General features: G+C 37.0%; 1 protein-coding gene across 9 annotated transcripts in view; it reads right to left on the bottom strand.

Annotated features, from left to right (window-relative positions):
• Bbx (BBX high mobility group box domain containing) overlaps positions 1–26,741 on the bottom strand; it is a 248,248-nt gene that overhangs the window by 74,594 nt on the left and 146,913 nt on the right. For all 9 annotated transcript variants that reach the window (XM_087900720.1, XM_087900711.1, XM_087900706.1 and 6 more), the window contains 3 exons: positions 14,998–15,168; positions 10,021–10,263; positions 2,906–3,101 (listed from right to left, as the gene is read on the bottom strand). In XM_087900720.1, the coding sequence (XP_087756846.1) occupies positions 2,906–3,101; positions 10,021–10,263; positions 14,998–15,159 (601 nt within the window). In that variant the 5' untranslated portion in view covers positions 15,160–15,168. The remainder of the gene's footprint in view (positions 1–2,905; positions 3,102–10,020; positions 10,264–14,997; positions 15,169–26,741) is intronic.

Consider the following 26,741-nt stretch of genomic DNA (forward strand, 5'->3'; position numbering starts at 1 on the left):
TTAATGTATATGTTAGCAAACTCATTTTACAATCTCCCACCCCTTCCTCCCCCTTCCATCCACCTCTCCCAACAGGTAAGGGCTCCCATGGGGAGTCATCAAATTCTGGCACATTAAGTTGGGGCAGGACAAGCCCCTTTCCATTGGTTAGCCAACTCTTTTGCTTTAATTCTTTCAACAACACAAAAAGTCCAGCGGTAGATCTCTGCTCCAGGTTATATTTCCATCAGAGACCTTTACTCTTTAAGGCTGTCTCAAATTTTAAAATTGAAAGCACCAATGAAAGAGCAGGCGGGATTGCACCTGTGTCTCTGGTGCACACAGGTCTCAAGGATGGCATTTTAGATTTAGGATGAGGATATGTAAGACTGCCTGAAGACATTTCTGTCTAAATGTATGCCCTGAAGTAGAGCTTTGTTCAATCTGCCTTGAGATCTCAGGAATCAACTTTGATCACACCTTATATATAAAATTTTTAAGTGAGAAAAGGTTCTGAGGTAGACATAAACACACACACACACACACACACAGAGAGAGAGAGAGAGAGAGAGAGAGAGAGAGAGAGAGGAGAAGGAGAAAGAATAAAAGATAAGGAGGCTACGAGGTAATCAGAGAGAAAAATATGTCATCAAATGATGGTGAGTTAAGAAAGCCTAACACTGGTAGGCAGCCATGCAGGAGGACACACACAGAACACAAATACTGGCTAATCTGGTAAAACAAAGGCCTGCAGTGCTTTTAAGTGTCTACTTTCCATTGAACCATAACTTTAAGAACTACTGTGTATGATAAACTAGATGTTTACTAAAAGTGCAAGTCAGAAGGGGGAAATGAATTTAGCAAAAAGTGTTTAGGATGCTTGGGAGTGAACCTTTTGCAGCTGGCATCCTAGGAACCAGGGCTGAGTGATAGCACTCAAGAGATAAAAATGGGCCACACAAATTACAAAGTAAAATAGGAATACGGCTACATGATAATTCAAGTTATATACCAAATGTGACTTTGTAAGAAGTTTGTTATTCATCCTAAGGGATATGCCAAGAAACTATCATTTTTCTATCACTTACATAATGCTATTTAAAACTATCAAAATACATTCACATAAGTAGAATACTTTCCTTTTACTGAAGGTTTGTAGTATATCAAATTCTACATATTTTTCCTTCCTTGGAAATCATATATTTGACAAAGCTGGGTTACTCTAAATTGTGAAATGTAGAGTGCCAAGGACCACTGAACAAATAAACGAGAATAAAACAGACTAGATTCTGCATTAAACTGACCTTTAAAGTTCCTTTTGTATTGCCTTTGTTCAGATAGCTAAACACCAGTTTTTAATCACAGGTAATTTGGTTCGCTTTCATCTTGTTGAATAGGGACATAACTAGCAGTGAGCGAGTTCTGGTCATAAAATTCCAACACGCGACACAGGTCTTTATTACTTGAGGCAAATGCTATCAAGGTGCTTTTCTTTCCTGTTTTTTTGCTTCAAGAAATACTACTTTTTAAAGCTGACTTACATATTTCTTAAGTCTAGATTCTACTTATCTTTTTACAGGTAAAAGGTAAATTAATTAATGTCAGAAACATGGTTACTAAAAGATGTGTTTACATACTTTCTATAATTTACGTACAATTATTGTTTGGTTTGTGATGAATAATTCATTAAAGAAAACTCTACACAAAGTAACAGATTTAGAATTGAGAGAATAGCAATAGACATAAATGGCAATCAAAGAGAGTTCCGACTTTAGCCATCAATCCATCTTCTCTTGGTCTCAGACCAAACCACTGTAATCTGGAGGTGAGGTCCAGACATTTCACAAAGACCAGTACCAAGTGGGCAGAAGCTAAAACTGTGCAAAGTGAGAGCTAACACAGGAACAGCTCTGCTTTGGGTTTTCAGGACACAAGCTGGGAACTGTTCTGGAATTACATTATACACACTGCACTCAACAGTCACCTGAAGACTTCGTTTCCCAAAGATACATCTATACGTTGCTTCATTCTTCAGGCATTCATCCTATATCACATGCACTTTTCATATTATGAACCCAACATTGAACTATGAAGGCTTATGCAAACTACTGGGCATTTAAAAGAATTTACAATCACAGTATGGCTCAACTGCATCTCTATTAACCTTCCAATATTGTAAACGGTTTAGGATTCTGAAAAATATTTTCTTGTAATATGGTATAGGAACTCAAGCTCAGCACGAACTTCCCTGCTTTTGTCTTATTCAACCTCCCAATCTTTTCCTGGCAAAATCTCTTTTGGTTACAATGAATAGGAACGAGGAAAGGTCCAGTCATTCTGGGCAAAAATGTAAATGTTTTATTTCACGGTCATAAATGCATTAGCATTCCTTACTATCCAAAGAGTAAAACAGAAAAAGGCACCATCTGGAATTTTAAGTTTGCTAAAGGTGAACATTAACGGGGATCGAAGGAGGGGTAGGGTGGGGGTTCTCTTTAAGATTCATCTCAGACTTGGATGGATTTTTTCATGGATAAGATACTCAGATGATCTAAGTAACTGTGGGTTTTTAAATACCCATAACTCCAGTGCTTACTCTGCTTAATATTTGGGAAGAGGTGTGTGTGAGAGAGAAGAGAAGAGACGGAGGGGGACAGACTTATTTTGGTAATATAAAATTTCCTGACAAGCTCCAAACTGCTATGACATTTCCATACTGCCAATATCAGGATCTCCACAGCATGTACAACTTGGCTGCATGTCTTCAGTTCTTTGTATACCATGCCCTAATACCTCATGATATGCTACATATTTGCCAGAGTTTCATACTGGTCAAAAATTGTCTTCTCAAATTTGTATAATTTGTTTAAAACACTCAGTGCATTGTTCTGTCCTTTAAGAACAGGTGCAAATTATGGAAACTTACCAGCCATTCCAAAGTTAAGCTGAGGAATTTCTTCTGTCTTTGCCTTCTTGGGGGTTGGCAAGTCTCTTGAAGAGTCAGATGGGAAGGCCCAAAGTTTCTTCCGTGGATTGACAGTGGGTGTTGGCGATTTTACAGGCTTGTTTGTAGTAGGGCACCATCTGTAGCCAGGATTTGCTTTCATAAATGCATCTTTATACTATAAACAAATGAGGGCTTAATCAACATCCAGACACAGAAGTCCAACAGCATTTACCCTTTCCCTCCCTCATTCAGATTATGACTGAGAAAACCACATTCCATGATTTCAGTAGCTCTCATTAGGGAAGATGACAGTGTCACACACCGAGATCTAGAGACAGGGTGGAGTTATCTAACTTGTGGGCCTCGAATACAGAGACCAGACACTCAGAATGTTCTAATCTTTTCTTGTTCTTGTTCTTAAAAAATTGCCTGACTTTGGTGGCAGAGGAGGCTTTTGTATTAGAAAGAGCCCAGGGTGGAAAAGGCGGGGATAAAACAAGCTGCAGGCATTTAGCATAGAGCAGTGTCCTCTGTGGGCCTTAAAGGACTGCACAGTACCATCTGTGCTTTGGGTTACCGTCAAAAGTGCACAGCACCAATTTCTTCTCTTAAAGTTTTAAAAATTGTGTGTACATGTGTGAATTTTTTTTCAAATAGCTGTTTTGCCTACATGTATGTTGTGGTATCACTTGCATGCCTGGTGCCTATGGAGGCTAGAAGAGAGAAGTGGATGCCCTGGAACTGGAGATAGATGTGATTATGAGCTTCCATATGGATGCTTGGAATCAAACCTCAGTCCCCATCTCTATAGCCCCCAGCACCTATTTCAAAGGACACTTTAGTATACATTTCAGAGCAGGAGTTAACACCTCGCCCAGTAGCTAGATTGTGCCCTTACTGCTTAACTTACCCTGTTAAGAATGGTTTTACAAAAATTAAATCTCTGCCTCAGTGTTCTTTAAGGCTAACACAAAGTAAAATTCTCAATTATGAGAAAAGGAACCAAGATTAAGTAGAAAGGGAGCAAGGCAGGCTAGCTGGCCAGCTTTCTGGTTACTTTCAGACCCAGGGCAAGCAGAAGAGCAGTGGAAGCATGATGCACCTGGGCTCAAGAGGTATTTCTACTTAGCTACCGTTGGGCATCCCCTCCAGGTCCTCCATCTATAAAGTGTAACAGAACTGTCAATATTTTTCAGTGGGCACACAGGATGGCAGATATGAACAAGCTCTGCTGTGACATGCTGTAATCAGTCCATCACAAGCTTTATATTTACTTTCACCTCTTTTTCTGTTGCTTCCTTCTTTTATCCCTTCTTTTAAATCCTCTACCTCTTGCCTAACATCCATTGTATCTTCCCAGAGCTATACTGTTTAATAAAAAAAAAAATTCCTATGTATTCTTTAAATATCACTATCACATTATTATATTAGCACATTCTTTTGAAACAGTTTGGCTATATAATCTGGTTCTGAATTCACAATTCTCTGCTTCAGTCTCCCAATAAGGTTATGGGCATACACCCCCATTACCATCTAACACAATTCTTTCATCCTCGCAGGCTTGCCTTTTACAATAGTAATGTGTTCTAAGCTCCAAGTTGCTTTTAGACAAGGGGTAAAAGGTACTATTTTGAGGAAAGGTATAAGGAAAGAATACCTAACCTAAACAATGCTCCAACTATTTCACTATAAGTTATATAAATAAAAGCTATAATGTAGGTAATAATGTAGTATTAATTAACAATGAATGATATTTATCCCAATAAAACTTTAACTCATTTCTGAAATTATTTTATGTATAACATATAAATTTACCTATTGACATATAGGTGTGTGTGTGTGTAAAAAAAAAGCACATAGGTCCCTAAAATCTAGTAATACTTTTCTCTTTTAATTAAAAAAGATTTCTTTTATTTGAATTATGTGTATGTGTCTGAGTGTATTTGCACACTGACCCTGGAGGCCAGTGGCATCAGTAACCTGTAGTTACAGATGGTTGTAAGCAGCCCAGTGTGCGTGTTGGGATCTGAACTCTGGTGCTCCACTAGAACACAAGGACTCTTATTACCACTTAGCCACCATTCTAGTGTTTAGTTCTATTTTTCTTAAAAATAAAGAAGTAAAATGAGACACTAGACCAGCACCAAACGAATTTACAACTGTATAGCAGAATGAATTTGGAAACATCAAAGTTGACATAGGAAGACACGCTACCACAGTGAATTCTTGTAAATGGGGAATTTACATATTAAGTTGAGGCAGACAAATAACCTTGCCTGCTGTCTGATGGTAGAAAGTGATAAATGGCAGGCAGGGGTGAAAAGGCAAGGAGCAGACACATGCATCATTATCATGCCTCAATAAAAGGCACATGGGGAAGGTGTGCCAGTAACTGAACTTTCAAAGAAACTTACTAATAAAATTTATCATGAGAAATAAAATCATCTTTTTTTTTTGGTAGGTAAAATTTTCTAAGCAGAAAGCACCAGCTGTGAAAGAGGTTGGATGGCATTAGTACCGGAATCTCTTGCTCCTTGAGAGTGCCCTTCTCTTCATATTCAGTTTTTTGACACATTCTTCACTAGTAACATTGCTAAGGATCACTTAATGATCTGTTTCAGTGAAAATCAAGTATAATGGAAATTATACTGTCATCCTGATAAATTATCAGTTGATACTAATGAAGGCCGCCTTACACTAATTTATGATAGTGCTGAAGACAGCATAAGGCACCAACAGTCAGCACTTAAAATCACTCTCATCCTCTTGTCTCTATCCTATGCACCTTCACTGCAAAGACTCAGTGAGTACTGACTGGAAGACACTCTTCTTAGACACTGGAAACAGAAAGAGGGGGAATCAGGCAGAGTCCCTCCATTCATGATGCTTCTAATCCATAATTTACCACACAGGCATTTCTGTTTACACATGGTCTACAATCCTTGCCCTAACTCAAGCATAAAAAATGGTTTTGCAACGGGTTTACAGAACAGGAAGTTTCCTATGAGTAGACAAGAAGAGTGCAAGAGAAAGGTCTGGAATATGGGGGATGTTTTAGACAATTTACTATGAAGGATAATACTTTAACTAAACCACAATATGAATTGTGCAGACTCTTAAACTCAATGTAAATGTTCAATACACGTGCATGACACTTTTATTTTTTAGCTTTTGTTTGTTGTTGTAGATTGAACCCAGAGCCTCAGATATGCTTAGTAGGCATCTTATCACTGAGATACAACACTAGACCCCTAGTCAAGTACACACTGATCAGAAGGGCTAAAATTGTGAATGACTGAAGAAAAAAAAACCACATAAATTTATTTACAGAAAACACCAAACCAATACAAATTATGGGCTGCAAGCAAGTAAGTTCAGAGGCAAGAGCAGCCTCGGAGAGTAAGGATGCCTATATGTCCTTGGAACTTGGTCCTTCATCAATCATTTGATCTGATTCAGCTTTTAAGAGACACAGGAAAGGCTTGTCATTTGTTATGACAAAGTTACTATAAAAGAGATTACAAAGGAGGCAGAGAAAAGAAGTAATGTTGGGAGACCTGGTATACAGTCCGGAGCAAATAGCCAAGTGTAATAATTGCCATGTAGGTCAACCAGGTGGACACAATCCATCATCACAGGAGTGAAAGGCCTCAAGAGATAGGCCCCATCTATCTAGACATCCAGGGCCAGGCTGAAGGGGAGAGGGAAGCTCATTTATCTTCCAAGAACATCAATCACAGATTATTGATCCTAAGATTTTGATGAAAAATTCTCACACATATATAGACTTTTGCTAAAATACTGATTTTCAAAATTCTATGAAAATCAAAATTCACCTTATGGCCTTCAACTTCTCCTGCAAATTTCCAGATGATTCTAACGTAAATTTGCTTTACAGAAAGTTCTGCACTGATAGAAGGCATTCAGTAATGCTGACTCTCTTCTCCTGGCCCTAACCACTATTGTATTTTGTTAGCAATAACAAAAAAGAAATTGCTTCTTCTTTTGTTATTCAGTACTGTCACTAAATGCATACCCTCTGTCACAGTGTTTTACCTCCTTTATATCTGACAGTGGTATTATTATATAACAAAAGACAATAAATCTATTATGTTAATGCTTTAAAATGGGGTCTCAAACAATAAATGCTTTCAGGATCATTACATAAATGGAAATTTGATCTACAATGTACTTTAATATTAATGAAACATTTTCTCCATTTATTTAATTTTAGTTGCATTTGGGGTACTATCTCAGTGTCCACTAGTGTTTCTAGTTATTTACAGTCTAGATCTGCAGAATGAAAAGAGATGGTGACCCTGGTGAGATTCTAGAATAAGACATTCTGTGAATGCTTGAACAACCAAAGACAGATGCTGCTGCTACAAATATATGAAGTAAAATCTACGAAATCAGTCGATGGATTATACAGAAAATTATCTGAAATTTTACAAAAGTGTCCTAACACACATTTTTTTCTTATAACATATCCACCATGGGTAGCTGACGGAACTCCCTCCATACTTAGTTGTTAGAGCTAGGTCTTTCTTCAGCAGCAGGCAAAAATTACAACACACAACCAGGTCGGAGTTCAGCAGAGAGTGGCACTAACTTCTTCATTACCTGGTGTGGGTGTGTGTTTGTGTGTGGGGGGGTGGTCTAATCTGTACAGAGCACGGAGGAGAAGTGTTAACCAGTATAGGGGGGTCTAATCTGTATAAAGCACAGGGAGAAATGGTGTTAATCAGTATTGTTGGGGGGGGAGGTTCTAACCCATACAGAGCACAGGGGAGAAGTGCTGCTAATCTAAACAGAGTGTGGGGGAGGTATGAATCTGTACTTCCTTCACAGAAACCTAGACCTGTCATGAATAGAAAAAGAAAAATTATATTGCTATTTCATCTTTTGAAGATATGCTTCTTTTAAAATCAGAAAGAGAAAAGTACAAACTATATAATAATGTTCTAGTCAACTACATGCCACAACAGTGGCCTCCTAAGATTGCACTGCCTTGTGCAGTAAAAGGTTTTAGTTGGGTAAATAAACCATGATGCTTGCACAATAACCAAAACGCCTCAGGACACACTCTGAGGCTACTCCTGTGGGCAAACTATTCTCACTCTTATAAAGGCAGGGGTTCAGATGGCAAATAAATGTAAAACATTCATATTCACACATGGACTGTGCTAAAGGAATGTCGTATGTTCAGTAAAATATTCAAAATTGAGGGTTCAAAGTTGAAAAGTTACACCTGAAGTCGTTTTCAAAATGACTCAGGCTTTAGGACCAGAGGCTTCTTTGTGTCTAGTTTTGTATCACTAGCAATTACCATAAAATCTGAGTACTGAAACTTCTTAATAAGCATTGGCTGACTGAACTGACATTCCAATTAAGGCTGCAATATTAACAAAAAAGACTTCAGCACGATTACATGCACTTTAATGTAACTGTGAAACACTAAGTAAATAAGCTGAAAGAAATAACCACTAGAGACCAATTGTGTGATAATTTGGGAAGTAGCTGAATCGATTAGACTTTGGAGTAAAAATGAGACAATATTTTATGAGTAACTATAAACAAGGCAAGATGCAACATGGGACATTCTGGTTTCCACTTGTAGGCTGCAGGGGGCTACCTAAACAGATTTCATTATAGTACCACAATGGCAAATATTGTGAAGCTAATTAAGTAATTAATAAAGGATTTCCTGTGCAAAAATAATAGGTCCTTCTCTTAAAAGTGGCCACCTATTGGGTTTGTAAATTAGCTGTATTTAAGAAAAGGCAAATACTATATTGGTAATATGCTGCATGTTGTCCAAAATCAAGCTCAAGTGTTTAATTATAGGAAGCATATGCAGTTCACTGTGAGGCTCCAGATAATTGTTTACTTTATCATATAAGCATGAGTATGAAAGGATATAAACCTATTTAATGAGAAGGGTTTATTGTTAATTACTGTTAGGCTTGTGGAAATCTATTGGAACATTTAAAATCACGTAAGTTTCTGTAATTGATTTTAAATTTTATAGATGCCCAGCATAGTTAAAAGTTTATCTTGAACAATTAGTAAATTCCTAAAGCCTTCTGTGACCATTAATTACACAGCAACACTAGTCATTTACTCTGGATTCAAATTTCCCTGTATGTTTTAAAAGAAATTTTTATGTTGCAGGATTCCTTATTAAACAACTCAATAAAACCACGTCAAGTGAAGACATTATTTTTCCACATACTAAGATGTCTAATAAAGTATCTTGAAATTACATTATTTTATCCCCTGCTGGTTCATTTTTTTCTCCTTAGAAGTTAATTGGGTGGCAGGGATTTTCATGAATGAAAATTTTTTTGCAAGTTGAAACTCTAAGGAAATAATGTTAGAACTATTCCTTTCAGACTTAACCACAATACAGTACCTATTCCTCATTTAGGACTAAGTCCACTCATAATACATCTGGACAATGGTCAAATACTGATCCCATATTAATGTAGAAACAAATATAGTACAGAACTTTTCGAAAACATTTAGTTACTGCTATCATTTTGGAATGAATGTGCTACCTTTCTTAATAGTCTTCCCATGTGGAAATGTTTCTCACCAATTATTATTGTTCAGCTTTTGCGAGCATGCATACGTCACAGTACACCCTGTTCTACTGTCATTCATCCATGTATTAGTTTTAAATCTTCATGCTGCACTAATTTTCAGAACAGAAACAAGTCAAAGCATCTCTCTTAACACTGTGTTTACAAAAAAGTGTTTATGAAAAATTGTTTTTATTCAAAACACAACAAGGTTTAGAAGGCATACAAATCTTTGTCCAACTTTCTCATTGTGGTAATTATTTCAAAAATCTGAGACCACACACACACACACACACACACACACACACTAGTTATTTAACATCAGAACGTGATCATAATAGATTCCTGTGATATGATAAGGAAAACCTAGCCTGAGGTTGTCATCTTTACAATGCCATTTGATGACAACAGAAGATGGCAGTGTCAGCAATGGCTGCTGCGTATTTGCTGTGGAAGAGCTACAGAACTTGGTGTCCATAATCACTCTCACACCTTGTCCTTGCAACCTACCTCCTTGGCCATGTCTGTATATTTCTGCTTTTCCTTTGGATCAAGAACAGCCCACCAATCAGCTAGTATCTTGGTAGCACCTCGGTTATCAAGCCTTGGGTGTTCCTGTCGGACAAGAGAGCGATGACGCTTGCAAAATAAAAGAAATGCGTTCATTGGTCTCCGGGCTCGCTGCTCTGGTGACTCATCGTCTTCAGTTTCACCAACATCTTGCTCTAGGCCATCCGCCTCAAGAAGATGAACCTATCACCAACCAAAGCAAAAGTCATACGGCTTTTAAACATCTAACAAACTGAAAAAGTAATTTTTTTAAAAAAAATCATTGACTACTCTTGGTGGATGATAACTAACTTACATGTGTCCTGTTTAGTTTTTATGGCAATCTGTGTGTATTTCTATTACACATTGTGTTGTTACGGCTTACCTTTTTTCTCTCACTAAAGAGTGAACCGTTTGGGGATAAAAGTCTCTTATTTATCTTTATAACTACAGAGGCCAACTCATCTGGTATTAACATTTAGCCAATTGCTAAGTGAACAAAATATTATTTTGTGGTTTACGGGTCTCAAGATTAATTATATCCACATGAAATACATGTATATATCAGCTCTTTCTGCTCTTCAAAAAGTGTTACTTTTTGAAGAAAGTTAATAACATGAGAAAGTTTATCATGAAAGCAAATATAATTAAAAGCAAATATAGAACACCCAGACTTTTGCACATGACACAGAAGAGCTTCTTTTTATAAAGTATTTAACTTAACTGTTTAAAAGAACTTCATAATACATCTTTAATCCTGTGAGCATCAGTCTTATCTTCCAAAATGTTGGGGCAATAAGGATAAATTCCCATCGGCTTAAACAGTCACAATATTTTTAAAATCTTTCTTTCCTAAACACTTTGTTCATCACTGTTCAATGTCTGCAAGGACTTCCATACAGTACTGAATCTGTCTACTCACTGCCCTTGTGAATCCAGCAATGCCCAGACCTAGTGCACTTTGGCCTATGGTCTAGCCTTTCTCCTTTACTTCTCCTTGTAATGCCTCCAGCAACTGAGTGCTGTATTAAGTTCCATAAAGCCCATCTGTGATCACGGAATCTCAGAAAATAGTGAGACTGCAGTATCTCTAAAATTGAAGTATAATTCTGTGATTTTTTTTCCTAGAAACAAATGCAGTCATGTACAGAAATCCAGATTGTTTAAGTTCATGTCTTTCATTGCTTGTTCTACAGTCAAACCAAGAAGGCTCAAGGTAGTCATCAGCCTGCATTATACAGTAGAGCAGCAGTCCTGATACTCAGGAGTAGACTGGACTCTCTGGAGCATTGGTTGAAAAGAATAAAAAAAAGATTGCTAGGCTTTGAGTTTCTGATTCTTTGGCTCTGAAGTGGGACCTAAAAATTCGTATCTCTAGCCAATTCTCAAGAAGTGCTAGAACCAAAACTAGAAGGTAACCGTGCTCTTTTATACAATATTTACCAGGTAACAGCTAACAAAACTGTAGAAGGAAAATACTTATTTATTCAAATTTATCATTTTTAAAACTTATTATTAGAGTATATGTGTTTGTGTATATAAGAGGTTGATACCCTTGACACAGCATGCTTGTAAAGGTCAAAGGACAACTTCATTGAGTTGGTCCTCTCATACAATATTTGTGTTGGCAGGTTTGCATGGTAAGTTCCTTTACCCTCTGAGCCATCTTACTAGTCACAAGTTACTACTTTTTAATGCTTTTAAGTAAATATTACAAATATAACAAATTGGCCATCAATTATGGTCAAATAAATAATAAAGTCCTTAAACTACGAATAACTTGAAAATAAAGAGTACAGATTTATTTTCCTCATTATATATATACTAGCAGTGATCTGAACTTTCAAAGGACATTTATTTGGTATTTTGAAACTATGAAGCTAAGGAAAAAAATAGGAATAAAATTCATTATATAAGTACATATAAACAAATAAATTACACAGCAATGCACTGATAACCTCTTGTAAATAAAGGTGTTGAATGCTGAATCAGAACATGTTGGCTGATCAGCTGAAAGGTGTGGAGAAGCAAGAACTGGGGCCTGGAACTTCATTCGAACATCCACATATAGTTCTATAGTACAAGAAAATGATAATAGGGTTTGGGAAGTAAGGTAATAGGAAATATGGACCATTTCATGAACAATGTGCTATGCCATGCTGATAAGTGGGCATTTAAACCCATGCACCAGCTACTGATTTGAAACAAATTGTCACAAAAAATCCTTAACTACTACTAATGTTATAGCTACTTAATTAAATTAATCAAATGAAAAGTGAGCAAATTTATAAACTTGAAGAAAATGAAGATAAAAACAGCTGACTTTAGTTTACCAAGCATCTCTTAAATACAGGTACCTAAGCTAGATGCGATGATGTGATGGTTCTGTCAACTGGACAGGATTTAAAATCACTATAGAAACAAATCTCTGGACATCTCTGTTAAGGACTTTCTTAGGTTAGGTTAAATGAGATGGAAAGATGCACCCTAAATTTGGGTGGAGCCATTCTATGAGCTGTGATCCCAGATTGAACAAAAGGAGGAAGGGAACAGAACACATCCAATGCTCTCTCGTGACTGTGAGCATCTTGTGACAGTTGCTCCTGCCACTGCTGCTCTATTTCCCTTGCTATGACAGACTACATGTCCTGGAACTTGAGTTGCTTTTGTCAGGTGTTTTGTTGCAGTAACAAGACAAGTACCTAAAATAAATGTAGAGCCTTGAGTAAATTTCTGAAGCAAGAAACATTTGTATTTTAAGCAAAGAGCTGCTGCTGGTACTGCATACCACAAGTTCTTTTGAACAAAATCATAAGCAACCAAACCTTGAGAAGTCAATTAAAAGTTTACTTCCAATGTCCAGAAGAAAAGAGATAGCAGAAATCCAGACAAGAGGAACAGGAATAGGATGTGAGAACAGAAATAATATTCAAGATAAAATCAAGAGTGATCAGCATTTAAATTGATTTGAAAATTGAAAAATTACCCCAGGAAAGGCAGAATAAATAGTGGTGGATAGTTTGCATTTGAAGTAGCTATTGTTAGCTAGGTGGACACCTGCCAGTGGGATACTGATCGAGTTATAAATGAGTAAAATTTCTAAGAATAAAGGGGGACAGGAACATTTCTAAGACAGAATAAAAGGATCTAGTGACTTTAATCTTTCACTCAGCAACTATTTACTGGGGCTTGCCATGCTCCAGGCCCTGTTCTAATAGAGCAGTGAGTAAAAAATCCCTGCTCTTGTTAAGGAGGGAGGGGACATGACTGGCCCTCCATTCTCAAAGGATCCCTGTGACTGCTTTCTGCAGAACAGACAATACAAAAGAAGCATGGAAACAGGAAGATGGGTAGGAATAAAATAATCTCTGCTAGAAATGGCGGCTTGCACAAAGAGAGTTCAAAAGAGACATTAAAAAAGGGTCACATAGAGAACATGTTATAAAAGAAACGTCTGAAAGAATTTGTGGATAGATGGATGGAAAGATGGGGAGCTTGAGGAAAATTAGATGAAGTAAGTATTATGGAAATGTTGCAGTTGCCTTTATTGAGACAGGGAAAATATAGAAGATTTGGAGGAGAAAAGTAGAAACTTAGTTTTGAACACACCCAAACAAAATAGACAGATAAATAAATGGATGATTGATAGATAGACAGACAGACAGACAGAGGAACAGACAGACAGACAGTCTGAAATATGAGCTCAAAGTTCAGGATAAAAATCCAGGATGGAGACAGAGATCAAGATTACAGGCTCAGAAACAAATTACTTTTGTTTGCTGAGACAAGATTTACTACAAAGCTAGCCTCAAATTCTTAATCCCCTTGACTCAGTCTCCCCAACTGTATGCCCAGATATGAGCATGAATATTTGAGGGTAAAGTAATATATGAAAATCAACTGAAAGAACTCAGGAAGGAACAGAGGTAAAGGAAGCTGTATAAATAGAAGGGAATGCTGTCACGGAAAGAGGAGCCAACCTCAAGGACCAAGTAATCAACAGAGCAAATGAATCAGAAAAATCAAACGAAGCATAAAGTCAGCAATTTCCTGAAACAAGAGTGCCATGATTTGAAGATCCCCTTCCAAAACTAATCTTGAAATTAAATGGGCACTGAAACATGTCTCATGAGCAGATTAATGTCGATATTATGGCTTATAGTGAGAATGAGCTCACTCCTCATAAAAAGATGAGTTCTGCTAGATGTTTGTTTTTATTAAAAAGATGGCTGAGTAAATGTCAACAGCCCGAAAAACACCGAAGCCATATATTTGTAAAATTTGTGGTGACAAGTACATGCGTTTTGTCCCTCAAAATAAATATATATATATATATATATATTATGTTTCTGCTATGGGCCAGGTACCATACTTGTTTCTGAGGCAGAAGAGAGGACAAAACAAGTGCACAGCTAAAACCACAGGGCAAATATTCATGAGTGCTATGAAGAAATCCTGACTTTAAAATACAACGTCTTGGCCCCAAGTCTTCAAGGATGTAGTTCTGAAATAATGAAAAGTCAGTTATACCAAGTTCTAGAGCTAACTGTTCATGCATAGGAAAGGGATGTTCCAGAAAAGAACTTGGAAGAAATGTGGCCACAGAGACTTTGGGGAGGGGAGTGAGATACAACAAAGGCCACAGCAACGAAGACTAAGAACATCTCTGAAATGGTCTAACAACAAAAGGCAAGGCTGGGCTGGAAGCAAAGACAGGGGAACCAAGAGAGGACATTAAGCTTCATGAAGAGTCCCATCTGAATCTCCATATCACAGTGAGTTGATAGAATTCCTAGAGAAGGAATCCTTTTACTCAAACTGTGAGAAAGAACAATGAAAGTTAAATTTAGGAGTCCTAGAAGACATAAAATTATTGTTAGAAAATGATTCATGCCTAAGTATATACTTGAGATATCTATGGTTTAAGGGAAGGCTTACTTTATCAATATCTTCCTCCTCCTCGTCGTCTTCCTCCTCTTCTGAAAAATCAAGAAGCTTCTTGGCTAACAACGGATGCCACTGAAGACACTTCCGTTTTGGTCGTTTCCCAGCCCCTTCGCCTTCTGATGAATGATCTTTATTTCTATTACTGCCTTTCATCACTGTGACCTGGGGCAGGAGTGCAAAAGATGGAGAGAATGTGAATATGAACCAAAGTCAGTTTGATTAAAATTACTTTATTTTGTCCAGTTAGCTCTCATTGGGTTATAATTTTAATTTCTAAATTATATATCAGATTAGGCACTTACTGGATTCAGTGAGAATCATAAGCACATAATCATGAATTCATTTTAATGGGCTAAATTGAGCTAAAAATTTGCCTTAATAAGTCTACTTCTTTCCACTCCATAACTTCAGAACTTAAAACCTAAATAAGCTATTAGGTGATTGCCAGTTACATTAACCTGTTCATATTTATTCAGAATAGATTCTCCCACTTTCCTAACGCAACACTGATGAAAGACAACATTTGGGGGAGCAAAGGGATTCTGAGAGGGGTCCTCTACACGTTCTGTCATGACTATTACTTTTCAAGTGAATTTTGCATTCTATACTAAGATAAATATGTACTTGCAATATTAAATAAGTGCTTTCTAAGAGTCACTTAATACTTGGTTTAGATTTAAAACAAAACTATTTCATACAATAAAATACATTTTTCAAAACCTGTGCAGTTTCCAAGCATTTGGTGCATGAACACACTGTGGGTCACATAGCAGGGTGTCACCTATCTACAATCAAATAAAACAAACACATAGGTTTTTTTTCATCTCTTTAGCATATATGCAGCCTGATTTAAAAAGGAAAAAAAAATTATATCTTTACAATTTTTAAGTGTATAATTGGCTAAAATAGTTAAGAGAGAATCAGGTTATAATTGTGACACACTATCCTTTATATTCTCAATTCTCCATTATTTTTTAATGACTTGAAAAGTTATATTTAATAAAAGTATTGTAGGTTGTAACAGCATGTATGTCATTTTGGAACAAGACCAACCCTAGAACCTAAAAATTAACTAAGTACTTTCTTATATGCTCTCATCTTTTTTTCATTTTTTTAATTTTTAAAATTTATTTATTCAAAAACAGAACTTTTTACATTCTACAGACAAATTCCAGCTCCCACTCTCTCCCACTTTTTTTTTTTTTTTTGCTCCCTCCACACTTCCCTCATTCATTCCCCTCATGGGAAGCCAACAAAATCCAACAATTTTCAGGCAGGACAAAAGCTCTCCCCAATATATCTAGGCTGAGCAAAGCATTCCTCAAAAGATACCAGACTCCAAAAAGCCAGCAAAAGCAGTATGGATAAATCCTTGTCTCACTATCAGCGGCCTCACTATCAGTCTGCTCTAGCCATACAACATATGCTCTCATTTTTTATGATTTATAATTTCTCATTTGTTTGATGTAAAATACAGATTACTATTCGTATATATTCATGTAAAACCCAGGCACTATAGTGAAATGTTATTAAACATTAAGTGGCTTGGGGACAGATGCTGACAATTATGAACAAACACACTTCCTCATCTCAGTCCATGGATATTTGAGCCAATCCAATGCATGCAGTATAAGGTCACTGAACTTAAAACACCATGTTAAAGCACTCTTGGATCTATGCACATAAAGCATCAAGATCCCATCCTGTTCTCAGGTCTTGTAAATAACGTAGCACAGGCAAACTCATCCATCTTCTGTATTTCTGGATTTTGAATCACACTTAGGCTTTCCTCACATTAAAGCCAAAAGTTACCCACTAGTGTTTTCTCTTAGAACTTGTATGACTTCATCTTAGACACTGAAACACTTTAATAAAAGTAGTAAAGTAAGGATCTAGTTTACTCAACTATCCTAAACAGCTAGCCAACAGTACCAGTACCATTTATCAAAGAATCTAGATTTCTCCTCACTTCCCAAGAATGACACTTTTATCCATACTAAATTTCCATTCAGACACAAGTCCATTTCGCTATTCTGTTAATCACTGCTTCTCTCTAACTTCTAACGAATCTCCTTTAACCAATGACAATAGCCTCAGGAACTACATCATTCAGCACCCTTTAACTTCTCTATTGTATTTGTGTATATGGTGGGGGAAGTGAGCGACAACTTGTAGGGGTTGGTTCTTCCTTTTACCATACAGGTTCTAGGGATCAACTCAGATCATTAGGCTTATGTGTAAGTACCTGTACCCACTGAGCCATCTCCATGGTTCCAAAGTTATATACATTATTCTATTAGATTAACATACCTTGTTCAGTCTGATAAAAATGGTGTAACAAAATATGAGTACAATGCAGTTTATTCAACCAGCTCACTGCTGATGGACAGTGAAATAAGTCTTTCATAGAAGATAGCAATAACATATGTATTTTAATAAAATAAAAATTTTCACTTTGATAAAAAAAAAACCTTCATAAGGTATGCATCCATCTATCACTAGGCCAAAAACAAAGCAAGCTGAGGGAAGTGAGAGAACTGGGAGGGGGAAGGGAGAGAAGGAAAGAAGGAGTAGGAAAGAAAAGAGAAAGTGAAGTGGAGGGAGAGGAGGAGGAAGCAAAACAGTGTCCCTGTGGCTTTTGTAGTAAGAATTTCTGCTGAATGAAGTAATTAGATGACTCGTGGGGCGGCTTTAGGAGCACAAGAAGTTATTGAAAACTCAACTAGAACTAGTTATGTGGAATACTCTTAATAAAAAAAAATTAGGTTTCTTGTGAATTGATAGGCCATTTAACAACTCCAATTTTATCTACAAATAAAGCTTGGCACAGGAGCCCAATTTCCAAAAATACCATTGCCATACAGAAAGTAAAGGAAATGGCTGCTTCTGTGGTTTATTAATCATTCAGGATAAGCTGTCTAAGTGGTAATTAAACCCATATTTGGAACCCAATATTTTATGAGATAACATATATTTTAATAGTAAAAGAAATCAATGGGAAACTATACACTTAGGCATTTAATCAATTGGAGAAAGCAAAGTATTGTCAGTGCCTTTAGAAAAATGAATTTAGTACTTAGACCTTGTGAATTATATTATACTATTAGTTTTACATGTAATAAGCATTTATTCTACATACAAACATATGTTCCAGTATCCTTCACAGATTCTAAAATCCTAGGATGCCCAAAACTCTCATAAAATAGTACAGTATTTTACACAAGCACACTGCTTTATGTAAATCTTAAACATTCCCAAAAGCTCAATGTTGTGAAGGTCTGATCCCTAGCTGATGGTACCATGGGGAGATGGAACTTTACAGGCTGGTAGAAAAAGATAATCATTGAAAGAATGCTCTTGAAGGGGATGTTGGGACCCTACCCCTTCATCTTTCTTTGCTTCCTGACTGCAGTGGGATGAGCAGTGTCTTCTGCCCCCTACACTGTGTACTGTACCACCACTACAGGCACAAAGTAATGAGGTCAGCCTGAATAAGAACAAATGATCTTTCCATCTTTTAACTTGATCTTATTTTGCCAGTGACATAAAGCTGAGTAACATACAGAAGTATCTTTCCCTATCTTTCAGTCATCTCTAGATTATTTATAATGTCTAGTACAATGTAAATATTGTGTGAACCGTTGCTCTATCATACATTTTGGGGATTAATGACAAGGAGAAGCCTGTACAAGATAAGCATAGACGTGAATTTTGGTTTTTTTTCCTTGAATATTTATGAAGCTGGTTGAATCAAATAGAGGGTCTATTATATATCTGTGCATATATAAGCCAATATTTATGAATAAAATAGAATATCAAGAATCAAATTAATGACTAGTATATGTAGTTTAAAGTTCACCTTCATTCTCATCCTGCATTACCTGTTCTCACTCTTTTTATACAACACTCATATGACTTTGGCTACTGTACCTTTTTAAAAAAGATTTGTTAAATTTTATGTATATGAATGACTGTTCCATTGGCATGTATGGCTTTATGCCATAGGAGGGCATCGGATCCCACTATAAATGGTTGTGAGTCACCATGTGGTTGCTGAGAATTAAACCCAAGACCTCTGGAAGAGTAACCAGTGCTGAACCACTGAACCATCTCTCCAGTCCCCACTGTACCTCTTTTGATAACTTCAAAAATAACTATCTTTATATAGAAATACACATAATGAATTTATATTGGCCATTTCGCCATATTTTTCTGTGAATTATATTAATTTAAATAACCCTTCTCTACTGTCGAGTCTTTTCATAATGTTTCAGGACACTGTAATCTGTTTGTCTGTCTCCTGTCATACAAAGGACTGAAATTAGTTAGGTGTAAGCATCAGTATATACAAACCCCAGTACTTAACTGTGGCAATGATCCACTGTTTTTATATACTATGGTGACTTCACAATAACCACCACCTCTTCTATTTCTCTGAATTCTGATATCCTTCTTCTGAGTGAGAAAGGGGAATGAAAACTGTCCAGCTCTGACACACTGACCAAGGTGGCCTGTGGTGGGTGAAAACCAACAGCCACCTGGAGCGGAGGAAAATAGGGCCAGCAACCCCAGCACAGTGTCAGAAACAAAGCAGGACATTTAATTTCAACACTCATGAGAGATGAAAATAAGAAAAAGTGAACTTCAGGTAGTACATCTCAGATGGAAGCATCAGGAAAGTGTCATCTAAAGGTGTAAAACACCTCCAACTGTGAACTGGACACTTCAATAATTTACAGTTGTAATAACTACCTAATAAAATAAGCTAGATTTTAATTTCCTATCAGTCTATTTTCAAAACACAAAAAGAAGGTAAAACCATAGGGGATAATGATGATCTTGATTGTAATTCTCTAAAGCAGTAAGAAATAAAGAGAAGAATCAAAAGAAGTAGGAAAGACAAAGGCAAAGAAGACATAAGTCTGAGATGCTACCACTGATCTTCAACATGAAGGTGGAAATTTTATTAATTGACAGTGAGAGAATAGCAATTTTATCTGTCTGTCTGTCTGTCTGTCTGGCTGGCTGGCTGGCTGCTGTTTCTCAAATAAGAACAAATTCAGCTGGCAGTCTATATGGAATAAATGAAGCGACTGAAAAATTTCTTCAAGCAAGGGTTATTCTATCCTCTGTGACTGTAAGACAATCAATGACAGATTACTTGATCAATGGGTTCAGTACTTGAAAGGCTAAATGAGAACAAAACTTTGCTGCTGAGGCTGTCAAGTGATGAAGACCTCTATCCAAAGCACTGAATATTTATTTAATATTATAAAAAGCAATGCGACCAGTGTGTTTTCTATGGATGTACTCACTGTACTGAATTCAGTATCAATATTGCTTTAAAAGTCTTTTAAAAATATTTTCTTTCACTTATGTACATGTGTGTAGATGGGTAGGTATGTGTATGTGCATGTGTGTGATGGGTAGATATGTGTATGTGCATGTGTGTAGATGGGTAGGTATGTGCATGTGTATGAGTACAGGTGCCCATAGAAGCCAGAAGAGGACACTGGATTGCCTGGAGCTGAAGTTGTAGGTGATTGTGAGGTGCTGGGAACCAAACTTAAGGCCTCTATAAAAGTAGTAAGGGCTATTAACGCTGAACTATCTCTCCAAATGCCTCACTGACAACTTTATATGGTGGAGAGAACTTCAGTTAACTGTGTTCTTCAAATTTATTCACTTAAGACCTGCCTCATGAGCAAAACTCCACAATAACAACAACACTAAAGACAGTCAAAGAAAATAATGTAGGGTAATAGATTTACTATTAGCAGGCCTCAAATAGATGTCTCCCTCTGTAGTCAATGACTTGTGAAGTTAGTCACCAGATTGGTCCTTCTTCCTGTGAAAACTCAAGAGGTAGTTTGCGAACAAAATACCCAGGACACTGACTCAGAGGCTCTCCTTCAGTGTCAGCACAGCACACCACTTCCTTCCACACCCCAGAGAGAGTACAATTTTAACAGGCAGCATCTACCCACTCACAAATAGTCTAAGGTTCTGCTTAGAAAAGTCAGGCTTCTGCTACTCACTAGTAATCCATATGCCTGCAGACAGTAAGTACCTCCAATCTCAAAAACTAAAAAAAGTAGAGGTATCCTTTCCTTGTCTGATTGGCATACAGTCATGTAGTCAAAGACAGTATGTTTGAAAAACATCCTCTCTGTCTTTCTATCACCTTGTCTTACAGCGCAGACCATCAGTACACATCTTCTTTAAAATATTATTTTGGCAGCACAGGTCCTTTTAACTTTCCTGATGTCTAATAAAAACCCTATCCCAATCCTAGGGATGGAACCTCAGACACAGGAGAAGACAGGGGAGGATCATGAACTATAACAGCAACACATATTCTAACCTGAATGGAGATGGCGCTGCTTCACATCTTTCTCTACTCTGTAGCCAAAAAGCAACTGTGAAGTAGCAGTTCTACTACTACTGCATAAACTGAAAGAATCTTCTCTTAGTCTTTCACAGGAGGCTTGCTTCTGCAGAGGTTAACAAATATCCCAACCTAGAAGCCTTGCTCCTTCTTAGCCTGAAATCCCATTTTCTGTCTAAAAATTCTTAAAGACTGCTGTCAAATCGTCCCTCTTTTCCAAGATCTTAGTGTGGGAGCCCTGAATCAAAGCCCAACACCCTTCACTCCGACTCTCCTTTGATCCTAGTTTCACTTCCCTAGTTTCTGTTACTTGTGGTCAAGTGTAGTCTGAAAGATTACAGAGAAAAATTCCAGAAATAAACTATTTCTAAGTTATAAACCAGTCAAAGTATCATGAGGAAATGGTGTGTCATTCAGCTCGATCCTACCTAGGATACAAACCAGGCACTGGTTCAGTGACACTACCTGTGTATTAGTCCACTCAGTAGCTACCTCAGACATCATACACAGCCAGACTTAGAGAGTTCACCTCTTCCAATCAACTTTCATTTTAATAATGGCTCCAGGAAAGATATGAGTGAGTTAGTAGTGATGTTAGCAACTCAGATATGCAAAGTCTATGTGAAAGAGAAGCTGTGAAGATCTTTCTTTAAGGGAAAAGGTGAATGTTCTCAACCTATCAGTAAGAAAATTCTATGCAGAAGTCGCTAAGTCTATAATAACAGTGAGCTTTCAAACCCGAAATTGTGATGAAAAGAGAAACTTATGCCAGGTTGGTTGTTACACTTCAAACTACAAGCTATAGCAGCAAAGCATAAGTGCTTAGTTAAGATGGAAAAGACATTAAATCTGCAAGTGAAAGATAGGAGAAAAACCATGTTTGGACAATGGTAGCATACTGCACCAGAAGGAATTCAGGCTTCTGAAAGACCTCAGCATGGGCTCTCCAGAAGGACCACAGGCCATTTACTGTAAGTTAGGGTGGTGGTACAAACTGGCAAATAAGTTTGAACTAAAAAAAATAAATAGCACTGGAAGAAGTGTGCATGCCAATGAAGAGGCTACCAACACATCTATATTGCACCAACAGCACACCTTTTATCAAATGTATTGAAGTTCTCATTATATCCATACTTTTATTATATCTTACTCAATTTTATTATCACCTTATCATTATTAATCTTTTACATATCTAATATGTATATAAACATTTGCCACAGGTAGAAATGTACAGTAAAAATCCAAGATAAAGAGTACTGGGCTATAATTCCCACCATCTACTAATACCCCAATGCAACGATCACCTTTTCTAGTATTTTGAGGAGGAGTTTACGTTCTAAATTGCTATTCTTCAACTGGCTTAAAAAATTGTCTTTTAGTTTACACATTTAAAAAAAGTTTTTATTTATATGCATTTATTAGCATTTAGGTAATAATTATCACATTGACAAGAAGAGGAAGCACAAGAAAATATGGTCAAAGGTATTTCCTCTTTCTCATTATCATCAACACAGTTAGAACCTGTTTGTGTCCTTGGTGTTCAACCTCACTCACTTGAACTCCCATTCAGCCCATCCTTTGCCGCTGCTCTGTCATCTGCACTTCCCCACTGTTTCTCTCCACCCCTTTCTTATGGCTTCTGTGCTGTGCTTTATGTGCTCTTCCGTGTCTGGGGCCTGTGGCCCTGTCCTCTCTACTCCAGCCTGCCTCACATACTGCATTGGCTCCAGCTCATGCTCTTCCAGTCATTGGTACTTCCAATCGACCACACTTACATGTACTGTACTATACTGTAGTTTTTGACCTTTGACTTTATGATAATATTTTCCTATAAAGTGTATGTAATATTATGCCCTCATGGGAATTTCTCTCTCAAAAACACTTCAGAGTAATGACTGTGCCAGCCAATTGTGTTTTACCCCATCAGTCATGATGTGAGATGTCCTTCTGTATATGTGTTGCTTTTATTGGTTAATGAATAAAGCTGCTTTAGCCTATGGCAGGACAGAATATTGATAAGCTGGAAGAGATATAGAGAGAGTAGGCAGAGTCAAAGAAACGCCATGTAGCTGCGGAAAGAGAAGCACTAGGAACCTTTCCGGTAAGTCACAGCCTCATGGCAATACATAGACTAATAGAAATGGGTTAATTCAAGATGTAAGGCCTACCTAGAAATATGTCTGAGTCATTGGCTGAACAGTGTTGTAATTAATATAATTTCTGTGTGATTATTTGGGTGTGGGCAGACAGGAAACAAACGAGCAGTCTTCTACTACACAGTCAAACCAGAGATATCTGTGCTAGACAAAAAGTAGTGCTTAGAGAATAGAATGGGCGTAGAGAGGACTTCTCTGCTTTTGTTATGCTTCTATGTTGTTCTGTTGGCAGAAGAGAAAACAAGCTTGAAATAAAACATGCAGAAAGATAAAACAGGAATTGCAAGAGGAGGAGAGAGAAAAGACACAAGTTAGCAAGGGCATATGATAGATGTAATAAGTCACAGTTAATGCCACATAGTTTTTAATATCAATCTACAAATATGTTTCAGTTCTTTTATTCCTTTCTGTGGCCATTGTTAATTGCTTTTCATTCTCTCAAAACACAGCCCGTGAGAATGGGGTTCACTGGGGCTCTTTTCTTGTCACTGGTACTGTCCTTTCACAACCCAAGCTCTGAATCTCTTAATCACTTTCCTTCTCTAGGCAAATTCTAGGGTTTCTGACTACTCCTGTGCCTCACATTTCCTCAAAACTCTGCAATCTGAGGTTGGTCTTCAGTGCTCACCTGCGAACCACTTACTTACTTACCTGTCTTATAACCCCCAATGTGCTCCATAGAAAATGTGTATAGCCCCAATTTCTATTACTGTTATGAGCATGAATAATAACAATCATGGCAGCTAGTCATGTATGCTTCCTATGCACCACATGCTAAGAGCTTTTTACTTATTAACACTTAACTGACAACAAGTCTAAAGGATAGGTAATATACTATTCTTAGAAACAATAAAACCAAGCCACATATAATATAGACACATGTTCTGCCCTTCCTATAAATTAACAAAAGTTTCACTAGACACATGTCACATGAATGGATTGAATTATGTTATACAAGGCGACCTTATTGATCATCTGATATGCTACAAATGATATGTATAAATCATACCAGGAACACATAATTAGTATGTGACAATATTTGAACTCAGGAAGTCTAGTTTCAGAATCTGGTTCTTGACCATTAATCAATACTACTGCATAATAACAGTAAATTTTATTGAATGAACATTTGCTACATACCAAACACTTTAACTCTTAATGTAAGTTTTGGGGGAAGGTGCTATAATCATCACTTTATAAAAACGTAACAACTATAAATGACAAAGCTGATGCAAACCATAGGCACAGGGCCAGCATATGATGGGGCCTGAATTCCAACCAAGGTCTCAGTTTTGAATCATCTTCCATACTGCTGCTTATGCCACAATGTGACACATTCTACGAATGTCCTTGCTTCCTGGTTAACATGTCAAATTCCTACCTGGCTTACCAATTTCAAATTTCTTTTCTTCTTAGGCAGAATCAATGCCGACCCCTTTCCTTACTCCAACTGCACTTCAGTCTTCTTCTTTTGCTACCCTGAGCTACATTATACTTTTAGTTTCTTTGACAAACTGACGGCAACTTGCTTCATCAATCTCTTTGTCTTCAATCTATATATAATTCCTCTTTGAGAGTTCTCTCTGAATCCTTCTCCAGCCTCCTTTACCACGTCTTTTTTTCTTTCTGTACAAACTGGTCTTTACAAGGTCAGACAGACAGGTCTCCACCTATATGAAGGCCATGAAGCGAGCATTTATGCAGAATTGGTTGGCAGGCATTTGTTCATTGTGCTTACCTTGGGGTCACCTGACATGGTCCTGATTTCGGCCAAAACCTTCAACAGTAGCTCCTTACAGAACCACTCTTGCTCTCTAGCATGCAGATTTTCCTAACCATATCACAGGCCCTCATATCTCTAATTCACTGATTCATATTTCAACTATGCTTTCTAGACTCCCAAGTAAGTTACCTTGCCTGAGATACCCCTGAGGAGTATGCCAATCCTAGCAACTAGAAACTAGGCATCTCTTTCCTTCACCCAAATATTCAGAAATATTTTATATGCAGTATTTGTTTTTCTTATGCACATACATTTATATATATATATATGGTATATGCATATCTTTCTGCTTTTTCTCACAAATTATTGCACATAGCTATATACCCCAGCATCTAGTTTCTTACCAAGATCTGCCCCTTCAACTTCATACATATATTCCACTCTTTCCATCAACTTGGTCTTGTCAGCTAACGCTGCACTGATATCAGTTTTCTACATACAAATCAATCTGTCAACGAACTTTTTAAACAGCCTCTTAAAATACTAAAGCATAAGTTCAATCCCCTATCTTTACATAACATACAAAACCCGCTTGTCTAGTTCCTGCCTACTTTTACAGCTAGAGGTTTCTTTGCTATGAAAAATTTGGCAACAATAAGAGGTTTCTCAGCAGAGAATCACCAAATGAATTCAAATTCAACCATGTACATAATGAATCCAAGCTGTTTCTGGCAACACTTACCATGTTACATTGTTACTTCACCACAGTCTTGGTGCTGGACACACAGTAAACATACATTGCACCACACATGTCATAGCATGCAGTATAAACAAACATGCCGCTTCAATCACCAATGCTAGGAACGATGGTGTTTTTACTGTACATAAAATGTGTTGTGCTCATATATAAACATACAGTTCCACTACAGAAAACAAAAATCTTTTAACATTTTCTTACCAATGCTTCTCAGATTTAAGTATCAAATTAGTATGTCTTTAGATTGTATTATTAGAATGTTGGAGCTTTTAAAAGTACTGTTTATGTTGCTAACTTAAATTTTATTTTTTAAAAAATGAATTTTTTTGGCTTGAGATTAAGGACAGAATTTCCAACAATTTCTGAAATGTCCCCTAAGCATATTTCTATCATTATCTCCTATATATTTATACAAGCTGGCATTCTTTTTATTTTATTTTTTATTGATTGATTTTATTGAACTAGACATTTTCTTTGCTCCCTTCCTTTACTCTCGCCTCCCCATCAACCCTCTCCCATGGTCCTCACGCTTCCAATTTACTCAGGAGATCTTGACTTTTTCTACTTCCTATGTACATTAGATCCACGTATGTTCTCTCTTAGGGTCCTCAATGTTGTCTAGTTTCTATGGGATTATGATTTGTGGGCTGGTTTTCTTTGCTTTATGTTTAAGAACCACTTATGAGTGAGTACATATGATAATTGTCTTTC

This window comes from Myodes glareolus, chromosome 2 (genome assembly GCF_982192425.1).
Source record: "Myodes glareolus chromosome 2, mMyoGla1.1, whole genome shotgun sequence".
Classification (NCBI taxonomy): domain Eukaryota; kingdom Metazoa; phylum Chordata; class Mammalia; order Rodentia; family Cricetidae; genus Myodes; species Myodes glareolus.